Source organism: Nycticebus coucang, chromosome 19, assembly GCF_027406575.1.
Source record: "Nycticebus coucang isolate mNycCou1 chromosome 19, mNycCou1.pri, whole genome shotgun sequence".
In the NCBI taxonomy this organism is placed as follows: Eukaryota; Metazoa; Chordata; class Mammalia; order Primates; family Lorisidae; genus Nycticebus; species Nycticebus coucang.
This window is the reverse complement of record NC_069798.1, coordinates 28,489,836-28,502,884: the sequence shown is the minus strand read 5'-3', so window position 1 is coordinate 28,502,884 and position 13,049 is coordinate 28,489,836. Positions and strand designations below refer to the sequence as shown.

Here is a 13,049-nt window from a genome sequence, read left to right as displayed (position 1 = left end):
TCTCTGTGCAGGGACTCTATGACCCTCAGGACAGATGTCCAATGTGTGCCACTCAGCCTCAGCCAGTACCCCAAACCTGCAGTAGAAGAAGACTATCTACAGTAGTTTTTTGTTAAGGATGTTTAATGTATATTAAGGGAAATTGAGCTCTTTTTTTAAATTAGGCAATATATCAATAGAATATAAAACAGGTGGTGCCTGTAGCTCAGTGGGTAGGGCACTGGCCACATACACTGAGGCTGGTGGGTTCAAACCCAGCCCAGGCCAGCTAAAATCAACAATGACAACTGCAACAACAACAAATAGCCAGGCGTTGTGGCAGGCACCTGTAGTCCCAGCTACTTGGGAGGCTGAGGCAAGAGAATTGTTTAAGGCCAAGAGTTTGAGGTTGCTGTGAGTTGTGAGGCCAGGGCACTCTACCAAGGGCAACATAGTGAGACTGTTTCAAAATAAATAAAAATAAACAAACAAATAAAATTAAAAAATAGAATAGAGAACAGAAAATGATCCAAGGAAGGCAAGGTGAGACAGAGTTGAGAGTTGGAAAAAGTGAATGTAGAGCACACAGGAAATCTCCTAGGGATGTGTAAGACCTTGAGAGGATGGCTGAGGGCACACTGCACTTCCCAAAATTTATGCCCAGATTACCTATAAAAGGAAGGGTGACACAAAGCAAAACAGGCATCCATGTTCTACCGTGTACTCCAGTAATTGTCATTATTATGTATTTCCAGGAACTAATCTGTTGGTACTCCTGGACAGTTCTTCTGTAACTTCAATTTCATATTAATCATATGTATATTTGTTTTTAAGAAATGAGTTTTGATCATTTAAATCTGCATATAATTTATATTAGATGAGAAGCTTACTTAGTTGGAGATGAGACCAATGGGGCTTGGAGGCAGTTTCTGGGAGTTGAATAGAGGAATAGCAGAACCAACAGTAACTGGGAGCTCACGTCACCTTCTACCTTTTTGGAGTTAGAGATATTGAGGAGTCTGACCCAAGGTACAGGTTATCAGGTGCAAGGTAGATACACTAGCAAAAATCACTTAAACTCTTTGAATCTCCATTTCTCCTCTGCTAAATGAAGCTAAAAACACAATTCTCAGGGTTTATGCAAACAGCCTCAGATAAAGTGAGTATGGGCCCAGTAAGCAGTAGGAGCCCTCCAAGTTGTGTAATTGTTTTTTTCCTGCTCCACGCCAACTCAGGGTTAAACTCTGCTCCTTTTGTCTTCTAAGGATGAAAGAGCTTGTTATGCATGACATAATTCAGGTCTGGCCCCTGCACCAATCATCACAGTCTCATTGCAAGTTAAATCTTACGGCCTCCTCTGTTCAGGACCCCTCCTCTTGTGGATTCCCCCGACTTCGTTCCGTTGTCTGCTGCACCAGCGTCTTACGGGACACTTCTTGTTCTGGCTTGTTATCGCTTTGTTGGTCTTGATTCGTCTCTGGTTTAATTTCACTAGTTTATGAATAACGTGCCCCCATTAATCTTAGATTCTTAACAGTTGGGTTTTTCTTCAGCCCTTCTCACCACAGGAAAGCCCAGTAATGTGAAAGCTCGTGCAGCACCACTTCTCACACCCATGCCTCTGCCTCCCTCCAAAATGACTCTCCTGCTGCTTCCCCATCCAGAATCTCCTTTCAGAAATTTCCCCAGAGCATCCAGCACTCACTTTCAGCACTTACCACATTGGCCAAAGGGGTTTTCTAACAATTTTCTATTCTATTTTCACATAGATAAGACCAAAGATGGAATGTGTATAGACAGGTGGCTTTTTCTTTTTTGGAGACAGAGTCTCACTTGGTCACCCTCGGTAGCGCACCATGGCATCTTAGCTCACAGCAACCTCAAACTCTTGGGTTCAAGTGATTCTCTTGCATCAGCCTCCCAGGTAGCTTGGACTATAGGTGCCACCACAATGCCTGGATTTTTAGAGACTGGGTCTCACTCTTGTTCAGGCTTGTCTTGAACTCCTGATCTCAGGCAATCCACCCGCCTCAGCCTGCCAGAGTGCTGGGATTACAGGTGTGAACCACCATGCCCAGCCTGACAGCCAGGTTCTAAATGAGTTTAGTCCTGCATGGCATGGAATGCAAGCCATCTGTCTCAGCCTCAAGGACACGACAACATCAGGGACTGGTATCTGGGAATATTTCAATGTATTTTTGAACCTAGTCAAATCTTCTGACTAAAGGATATCTCCTGGACACTTAAGCCCCAAATGATGCATCCACAAACCAGCAAGTTTCTTAAATATGCCGTATCACACCTATTACCTGGTCTGTCTTTCCCCTCTTGCCGCTATCTCTATGGTGAGATCCATAAATGCAGGTTCAATTTTCTTCATTTCTCTAACCCTAGAACCTGTTTGGTACATAGTGAATGAAAAGCAATTTTTACTTGAAAGAAAAATCTGAATGGATGTCTTTTAACAGGAGAAAAGGATCATTCCCCACCCTTCTCCATCCCACAAGGCTGAGGAGGAGATGAGGTGGAGTCTCAGTGGAGAGGAGACAGCATCATCACCCTCTTTAAAGGAGTAGTGGTGCTTATGCTAAGCCATGCAAAAGAAAACTTCTCCCCTGGCTAAACAGACTATGAAGGAAATATCCAGAAAGACAGACTGCTATTGTCCGTACTCACAACTCCCCTCTAGGAATGTGGTCATCAGTCACCCTCTGGGCCCCTGAGCACAAACCCACCCCCACCATATACACAGGAGGACAGGGGCACCTTCTCATACTCTGGAGATAGGGGGGCACAGAGTCCCTTCCTCAGCCAAAGGGTCAGAAAGAACCTAATGATTCCTTATAAAGACAAAGTAACAGTGTGGGAAAATGGCAAAATAGGGGCTTAAAAATTCCATCTTATTACAAGCAATCACATTTCAAATGCATAGGGAGCCTTGCTGAGTGTGGACACAGGATTCAGTCCCAAGGCCTCAGAACTGCTCTCTGAGCGCAGCAGGTGCAAATGTGCAGAATGAGATGTCAATGGCAGAGGGAGGCAGGGGAAAGCATTCCCCATTGTCAAACCAAATCTTAATGATAACAGAGATAAATGTACAAGAAAATTTTAATGTATACTAGAAAAAAAATGCTAAGAGATAACATCTTGGTGTTTCTCGGAAGCAGGTTCCAGGTTCTCTTTCAACACAGGGAGCACCCGAGATCCCACAGATAGGAAACATGGAGAAGACGAATCCAAAGACATATGCATCAGGTACACGCCAAAGTTCACCTGGGAACGAAAAGACAGCAACAACAACAGAAAAGCTAGATTATTTTAGCAGTTTAGGTAACTTTGAAAATAGTGATGTTTAACTAAAAGGAAGTCAGATCTTTAAAGACATGTTCTAGGACATCCTACCTTTTATGCAGAATACAGTAGGACAAGAGAAGAATCCTAATTTCACATACCAAAGGTTCTCATTCTAAAGCAGTGGTTCTCAACCTTCCTGATGCCACGACCCTTTAATACAGTTCCTGTGGGTCGCGACCCACAGGTTGACAACCGCTGTTCTATAGTGTCACCCCTGCAGTCACCCCACATCTCTTTCTTGCATGTTCTTTAATTTTTTTAAAATCTATTTCCCTAGAATGTTTTGGTTACACGAATTACTTCTATACAGTCTGAGTCAAGGTTATAATTGTGTCCATCCCCCAGATAGTGTGCATTATAGCCACTCAGTGTGAATTTACCCATCCCTTCTGCGTCCCTCCTAATCGAACATGGGAACACATTCTTTTTATCTCTTTCCCAGATACTCTGAGCTTCCCACAGATGGACCTTCTTCCTACTCTCAGCCTCTGACCACTACCAAGCTAATTTCCTCTCTGTTCTCTGATATAAAAGCTATTTGGGAAAATAACATCAAATTCTGCATTTTCCTTGAGAATAAGTGATGTAAGTTAATTTCTTCAAATTCTCCTGAATAAAGATGGAAGGTCCGGAATGAAGAGTTACATAAGTATGCTCAAGGCTAGCCATCAATGCAAGTGGACCATTAAGAACCCTTTGGAAGACTCGGTGCCTGTAGCTCAGTAGTTAGGGTGCCAGCCACATACACCAGGCCTGGTGGATTCAAACCCTGCCCGGGTCTGCTGAAAAACAACAACGACAATTACTATTAAAAAAAAAAAAAGTAGCTGGGCACTGTGTTGGGCGCCTGTAGTCCCAGCTACTTGGGAGACTGAGGCAAGAGAATCACTTAAGCCCAAGAGTTTGAGGTTGCTATGAGCTGTGATGTAACAGCACTCTACAGAGGATGACAAAGAGAAACTCTGCCTAAAAAAAAAAAAAGAACCGTTTGGAAAACTTAATGTACTCCCAAGTCTGTAGTTCCTATGATAACATCTGTTGGTCCTCTAATATTCCAGGCCCTGGGCGAGGGGATGGGACCAAGTTAATTCCTCAGTATTTATGCACATGTGGGTGAAGAGTGTATGAGAAATCTCTGCACTCTTTTTGCAACTTTTATGTAAATCTAAAATTATTCCAAAATTTAAAAATGAAAGATTTGTGCACATGAGAGCTGCAGTGATGCTGAGAAGGCTACTCCCATGCACCACAGTAATTGTGCCCATCCAACCCTTCTTCTGCAACCTGCCAGGAACAGGCTCAAGGTCCCCTACACTGCTAGTCAACATGGCCTGCATCCGAAGACCTGTTGGTACAACAGTCAAATGCAGTCAATGCAGTCAAATGTAGACCACACCCATCCCCTATCTGTACAAAGACCTTTGTAAATCAAATACTGTAGAACAAAACTCTGCTTTTAAAGAAACACAGTAAATAATCCATAACATTCTACATGAAATTAACCTGCCAATTTATTATTGGAAATAGATTAAATGTTTGCATTATTTTTGTTTTCTTTCTTTTTCTGTTTGGTTTTTCTTGTTGTTGTTGTTGTTGTTGTTTGTTGTTTTGTTTTTGGTTTTCTTTTTTTAGATAGCGTCTCATTCTTTCATCCTGGATAGAGTGCTGTGGTGTCATCACAGATCACAGTAACCTCAAACTTTTGGTCTCAAATGATTCTCTTGCCTCAGTCTCCCGAGTAGCTGGGACTACAAGTACCCATTATGACGCTCAGCTGGTTTTTCTATTTTTAGTAGAAACAGGGTCTCACTCTTGCTCGGGCTGGTCTCAAACTCCTGAGCTCAAGCAATCCACCCACCTCAGCCTCCCGGAGTGCTAGGATTATAGGCATGAGCCACTGCGCCTGGCCTCTGCTAATTTTCAAAAATCGTTCTATGAGCCTGACTGCTTACTTGGCTTCCTAGAATTCTTTGCAAACAAAAGTCCTCATGGAAAGTATGAGCCTGAAAATAAATCTTTGCCAGAAATTAACATATGAGCAGTTCAGTTTTCTTAACTTGGAACCCATAACATTTGGTGATTTTAAGTTCAAGAAGGTGAACTTGTAGTGAGGAATAGGATGAAAAAGAAAAATAAGATGGAACCAGGAACAAGGTCAGAACCTTAATCTTAGCTTATCAGCTTTAGATTGTGCAGTAAATCCTTCACTTTCAGAAATGACTCAGTACCATTATGAGTATTGTCCCAACATCAGTAACGCACCAGGGTCTTAAAACTGGGTATCATGTTTTGCGCTCATGCTTACCTTTCTCTTGCGACTCTCTGAAAGTGTTTGAAAAACGTCTTGGTTTCGCTGGCTTGTTTGCTGATCAATGCAAATCATCTGACATCTGTGACAAGGCCCCAACACCTGGCAGGTGAGAAAGGAAAAGACAGTGTTACCATGAAACTGACCTTCACACTTCACAAGGAGGGACCACAGAAGTGGTACCTCGTCACTGTGACTACTGAGGAATTATCCCCATTTGTTTCTCAACTGAAACACTACTGCTTAATGACTTTGTAAAGAAAGGAAAGCATAGCTGAGACTCTTGATGGCTTCCAAGGAATGTTGAGAAATGGATTTGGAGAAGAAAAGCAGGCAGAGAATGGGGGGTAAAATTGGGAAAAGAGAAGCAGCCGCAGAACCAGGACTGAGCCTCTGTGAGAAAGTCTTTTCAGAAAGAACTTTCATGTGTCCTTAGGCCCAGCAAATTCACAGCAACAAATGTAACATAAGAAAGGAACCGGAGGCCAGGCATGGTGGCTCACACCTGTGATCCCAGCGTTTTGGGAGGCTGAGGTGAGTGTACTGTCTGAGCTCTGGAGTTCAAGACCAGCCTGAGCAAGAGCAAGACCTTATTTCTAAAAATAGCAGGGCATTGTGGTGGGCACCTGTACTGGCAGTTACTTGAGAGGTTGAAGTAAGAAGATCACTTAAGCCCAAGAGTTTGAGGTTGCTGTGAGATACAATGCCACAGCACTCTACCAACAGCAAAAGTGAGACTGTCTCAAAAAAAAAAAAAAAAGGAAAAGAACCAGAAGTCCAAACACAGAGTCATGGACAAGGGCTTGCACTCACATTATATATAATAGGGAAAATTTTGTAACATCTTAAACATCACAGGAGAAGCAGTTAAGCAAACCATGCCACATTTTAAAATGTATATCATGCAAATATTAATCTAAAAGGCCTTTAAATAAAAGGAGGAAGGAGGAAGAATAGATTTCCATAATTGAAATAAGCAGAAAAAATTATATATGTATTTTTATACATGTGTGTATATGTCCATATGTTCATACCACACACATATAACATGTAGACAGTTTCTCAACACAGGTCATTCTGTCTGGAGGAAATTCTACACTAGGTGGTCTGCCAAGTTTAGAAACGTTTATTGCTTTTATAATGAGAAATGCCCCCCATAAATGTAAACATAAAAAAAGAAAATCTACAGCTCAGTGGTGACTGATGCTTCTTTTATTGTATGTGTAAAAAGCACAAAAGTACTTGATTTTCTTATAGCCATTTTCTCCTAGGCTCACTCACGGGCAAATGCAAATTGTGCACTGAAATTAGAAACACTCCCCTAATCGGGATGTGTCTTGGCCTGTTCCTCTTACACGTGTGACAGTTACAGATACCAGGATGAAATCTCCCTTGTCAGACCAAAACGAATTGGAGCCAAGAAAGCAGGAAGGAGGAGGGCTCACACTTGTGTGTTTGAGATAAGAACCATCTCAAGGACTTTCTAAAATAACCCAGCAAGAAATCCCTCCTTGTCCTTCACGCTCACGACCTACATTTTGCACATATGCACATATTTTTATGCCAGATTTATCACTAGACATTCTTTAGGGCTGCAGCAACTCAGATAAGATGCTCTCAAAAGAGCACTTGCCCAACGGCATTTCCACTCATGAACTGCTGCCAAGTCTGGTTTTGAGCCTCCGGTACCAATGAACTGTTTCCAAGCAGCTTGTGTGAACATTTTCTTTTTGCCAATAAAAGCTTCCCCTTCCCCTCTTCTCTTTGGATGTATCTGTGGCTTGCCATAGTTGGGCATCCTGGTTTATAATCCTTTTTTGGTTACTCTTGAATAAATTCATCATACTGGGAGATAATTTTCTCTGATTTTTTTTTAAGGTTGACCCTCACATTTACTGGACATTAAACCAGTGGAAACATAAACCCCCCATGGTACCAAAGTCAAGATCCCTAGTCCACATAAGCAGCCAGAGTGTGCTGGAAAGGACTGCTACCCAGGTTTCAACAGACCTGTGACCACTTCCAGGCCTCATTTCCTCATCAACCTCCTTTAGCTGGATTTGATAAGGATTCCAGACACCGTTTCAGAGATGCCAAGCTGAGGCCTGATATTCAGTTGTGCTCAGAAGTGGAAACTCTCACTGTTATGCACAAGGACCCCTGTGATGGGTTGAGCTCTCTGTTAGATCACAGCGCTATGCCCTCAAAGAGCCAGTGGGGCTCTCAAGTCACAGAACCATTTTACCTTCTTGGCCTCAAAGTGGCTGATCCCCTGAGCCCATCTAGTACAGAAAGGACACCAGGGCCCAGCAGCCACACTAGTCCCAGCCTTAGCCACAGGCCCAGGCCCCAGCTGCCGCTGAATAAATAACACCTGCCACTGGGGTGAAAACTTCCTCCTAAAACAGTTTCTCAAACTGGCAGAAGGAGGAACATTTTCCAGAAACTCTTTTCAAATACCAATAAAAAGAAAACAGTTTTCTTTCTTTCTTTTTTTTTTTTTTTTTTTATATATAGTCGGTTGCCCTCAGTAGAGTACTTTGGCATCATAGCTCACAACAACTTAAAACTCTTAGGCTCAAGTAATCCTCTTGCCTCAGCCTCTGGAGTAGCTGGGACTACAGGCACCCACCACAACATCCAGGTAATTTTAGAGACGAGGTCTCGTTCTTTCTCAGGCTGGTCTTGAACTTCTGAGCTCAAGCAATCCACCCACTTCAACTTCCCAGAGTGCTGGGATTACAGGCGTGAGCCACCACACCTGGCCACAACAATTTTCTTAAAATGTTATCATTCTTAAGTCTTTTTTTTCTGGTACTTTTATCAATTGTTATTCTAAAAAGTTATTTTCTAGTAAAAGTTATTTAAAAATAAGTCAAACAGGGCTGCACCTATGGCTCAGTGAGCAGGACGCCGGCCCCACATACCGAGGGTGGCAGGTTCAAACCCAGCCCCAGCCAAACTGCAACAAAAAAATAGCTGGGCGTTGTGTCAGGCGCCTGTAGTCCCAGCTACTTGGGAGGCTGAGGCAGGAGAATCGCCTAAGCCCAGGAGTTGGAGGTTGCTGTGAGCTGTGTGACGCCATGGCACTCTACCGAGGGCAATAAAGTAAAACTCTGTCTCTACAAAAAAAAAAAAAAATAAGTCAAACAATACAGAAGCTTGAAACAGTAAAAGAGAAAGCATAGGCAGTGATCTCCTCCCCATCCACACGGATAAGAGCTGCTATGTGGCCAAAGCCCATCTCAGACTGTGACGTATAACTAACTATACACGTGCACTGTGTAAACACACTCACTGACATCTGAGTACCCACTTGGGTTTACTTTATTATAATTTTTTTAGGTTGGAGCGCAGTGGCGTGATCATAGCTCACTGCAACCTTGAACTCCCAGGCTCAAGTAATCCTCCCATTTTGGCCTCCCAAATTTCTGGGACTATAGATGTTAGCCACTGCATCTGGCCAGAGTTCTTTCTTTTCCAATCACTCCATAATACATAATGGACATCCTTCCACATCACATGGAAAGCCACCTCATCCTCACATTTTACAGTTTTCACAGTGGATGACCTGGCTTTTTGGTGGGTTGAGACAATTCGTTCTTTTCCTTTGAAACCATGTAAATAGTTTCTAACTCTTTGCTGTCAGCAATAATTTTACAATAAAGGCCCAAATCACATGGCTCTCTGTTCTATTTGGATTTTTTTTTTTTTTTTTTGCGACAGAGCCTCAAGCTGTTGCCCTGGGTAGAGTGCAGTGGCATCACAGCTCCTAGCAACCTCCAACTCTGGGTTTCAGCGATTCTCTTGCCTCAGCCTCCCAAGTAGCTGGGACTACAGGCGCCTGCCACAATGCCCCTATTTTTTGGTTGTAGTTGTCATTGTTGTTTGGCAGGCCTGGGCCGGATTCAAACCCGCCAGCTCTGGTGTATGTGGCCGGTGCCTTAGCCGCTTGACCTATAGGTGCTGAGCCTGGAATTTTTTTTAAAAGATCTATCTCTGAATATGAGATTATAAAGCCAACAGAGGTAAAAGTATTTATAACTTGATAATACCTAGTAAAAAATGTCTTTGCATAAAGAGATGTGCCAGGTTCATTTTATCTGCTTCAGAGCTGAGTACTATCTCAACAAACATCTATTAAGCATTTGCTTTTTTAAAGGACATGATATTAACCACATTTTATACTTTTTTTTTTTTTTTTTGTGGTTTTTGGCCGGGGCTGGGTTTGAACCCGCCACCTCCGGCATATGGGACCGGCGCCCTACTCCTTGAGCCACAGGCGCCACCCCCATATTTTATACTTTTTAATGCCCGCCTGGACTATATTGTATAGTGATGGCATAATTTATTTAACCAATCTCTTTATGGTAGATACTTAGGATGTTTCCCAATTTTTCATAATTATAAAATGCTGCAATAAGTAAATTTCTAATACATGTATATATTTTTGCATAATTCTATAAGTACTTTTTAATGGGATAGCTTTCTACAAGTGAAACTATTGGGTCAAAAGGCATGCATATTTTAACTTTTATTAAAGTTGTAGTTTAAGAACAGTGACCTAAATAATAGTTCCAGATCTCTTCCCCTCCTTCCTTTTTCTTTTTTGTTTTTCCTTTTTTCCTCCCTCCCTCTCTCCACCTGCCAAGCATGTATATTTAGTGTCTATTTTGTGCCAGGGAAGATATGTAAGAGCAGGAGTTTTAAAACATGGCAGAGACACAGGGATAGAAAGTAAGGAAGAGTAAGTAAGGACGGAGGGATGAGGGGGTGGCAGGAGGGCAGGTGCCAGAGCCAGGTTTGTGGCAGAGAATATGGGAAAAGAGAAAAGATTGTTTTCCAAGGTGGAATAGCTGCCAGGGTGAAAGGGAGTCTGGGAATTAAATGGATAAAAAAAGATCGTTGAGACATTACGTTGTATCATGCAACGCATCCCCTTCAGCTCAGATCTCTGGAATTCTTTAATAAAGATTCAAATTACTGTTTATTGCTTTTCTGCATATTATAGTGGTGCATTTGAATGCAGAGCCTGGACACAGGTAGTCCCCGTATAGTCAGTTTGCACCACTAGCTAATTATACTACTACAGCTTGAATATCCCTTATCCAAAATACTTAGAACCAGATGGCTCAGATTTTGGATTTTTTGAGTTTTGGCATATGCATTGTGTGTATATCTCTAATCAGAAAATCTGAAATTCAAAATGCTCTGATGAGCACTTCCTTTGAGTGTCAAGTTGGTATTCAACAAGTTTCAGATTTTGGAGCATTTCAGATTTCTGGATTAGGGTTACCTAATCCGTTTTATAAAAATACTGTCAGCCCCCACTGAAGGACTGAGCACATTGTCTGCAGATGGCCCTCTACTCTTTATCTTCCTGTCCATTTATTCCATCACCTATGGCTTATTGAGCACTGACTTTGGGCCAGGGTTTTTCTAGGCCCTATGGGTAGAGCAGGGAACAAAAGGGACTTTGTTTCCACCTTTGTATGAGCTGAAGGAGTAAGCAGGCACCCTGCAGAGTATAAATGCCTAGCAAGTCAGGTTCATCTTCTCCAAGTAGGTGACCTTGGAGCCATATGTCAGGCAGTGGGGATGATCAGGACAAAGGTGCTGAGGTGGGAAGACTGGCTCCTTTCAGGGCCTGATCTCACAAGGCCAGGTGAGGGGTACAGACTTTAGCCTAAGACTTTTCTCCCCTTTCTCACATCTATGAAGCCCACAGCAAATGTTTTGGGAGCCCAAACCCTGAGGAAAGAGGACATCCTGGTGGCTTTGCCTTTGACTATAATCTGCCCCCCCAGGAAGGGGAGTGGCCATGGGTACTGAGCACCACCAGGCTTCTGGGTCACCCTCAACGAGCTCTGGACTGCCAAAAAGTCCAATAAGCTTCAGGAAGATGACGTTGTCATGGACACAAGCTTTCTAAGAAAACAGAATTTTAGGCCAAGACACAATGATAGCATAGAGGCAGTTCCCAGCCCTCTGACAGTAAGTATGGGGACAATCACTGCTCCTTAAATGAAGTTGACTGCTGCTACTCTCTTGGAGAGTAAAGGATGGATCATCTCATGTGGTGCCCCAAGATGCTAAGGTCACATCTGCCAAGATTTTGTGGGTAAGAGACAAAGATAGGGGATGGGGGATTCCCACCTGCCACTATCCAGGTCTGGGATTGAGGACAACCCCTGAGGAAGGATATTAGGACTTCCTAAAACTTACCTGGAAACGCAAGGAACCAATTAAAATCTCATCCCATTTCTCTTCTTCAAAAGCCTTCGTTCCATTGGTAATAATATTGGCACGAAAACGCAAGATGAGATCTTTCATTGGGAATAATTCCCCCTTTCCATTCTGGTCACTGTTTAAAACATACCAAAAAGGATAAGTGCCAGGAAGGCAGCGGATAAATGTATTGCTGCAATAATTCAATGTACCTGCACACAATGCCTGACTTCATCAGCTCTACTCTGGCCTGAGGCCTGGATGGTCAGAACAAGCTGTTACCCCAAACGCAAGGCCAAGAGACTCAAAACTCATCATGGCCTCACCTGGGATACAGTCCTACCTCCAGGGAGAGGCCCACAAGAGGTAGGCCAAAGGTCTTTGGAAACCAGATGAATAGGACTCTAGTGAAGGAACTTCTGTGAACATAAATTCTATAAGGTTGGGCAGGACAAGCCATTCAAATACCTGACAACAACCTTAATTACCAAGGACCTGAAAAACAGCAAAAACTTTTTAGATATTAAAACATAAAAAAAAATAGAATGGATAGGCTCAGCACCCATAGCACAGTGGTTACAGCTCCAGCCACATATACCAAGGCTGGTGGGTTCAAAGCCAGCCGGGGCCAACTAAACAACAATGGCAACTGCAACAAAAAATAGCCGGGAGTTGTGGTGGATACCTGTAGTCTCAGCTACTTGGGAGGCTAAGGCAAGAAAATTGCTTCAGTCCAAGCATTTGAGGTTGCTGTGAGCTGTGACTCTACGGCACTCTACTGAGGGTGACATAGTGAGACTCTGTCTCAAAAAAAAAAAAAGAGCGAGCGAGAGAGGATAGTTCCTACCTTCCATCCTATTTGCTGTTTTAACTAGCATATGATATTATTGTAATTCTTTTTTTTTTTAAGACAGATGAGTATTTTATGATATCAGAACATATATATACACAAATGTAATCCACAGAAAATCAACTACCATTCATATTTGACAATATTTTCTATGCAGTTTTAACACACTGAATAAACTGAATTTCTTTCACAGACTTTCAGTGGTCTTTTTTTTTTTTTTTTTTATGGTTGGGGATTCATTGAGGGTACAATAAGCCAGTTACACTGATTACAATTGTTAGGTAAAGTCCCTCTTGCAATCATGTCTTGCCCCCATAAAGTGTGACACAC

The 13,049-nt window shown here is 42.6% G+C and overlaps 1 protein-coding gene across 1 annotated transcript in view; it reads right to left on the bottom strand.

Moving 5' to 3' along the window:
• Positions 1-3,080: 3,080 nt before the first annotated feature.
• Positions 3,081-13,049, bottom strand: part of MOCOS (molybdenum cofactor sulfurase) — an 84,205-nt gene continuing 74,236 nt past the window's right edge. The window contains exons 13-15 of the mRNA XM_053571110.1: positions 11,867-12,005; positions 5,639-5,743; positions 3,081-3,252 (exon numbers count right to left, since the gene is read on the bottom strand). Coding sequence (XP_053427085.1) covers positions 3,112-3,252; positions 5,639-5,743; positions 11,867-12,005 — 385 coding nt within the window. The 3' untranslated portion in view covers positions 3,081-3,111. The remainder of the gene's footprint in view (positions 3,253-5,638; positions 5,744-11,866; positions 12,006-13,049) is intronic.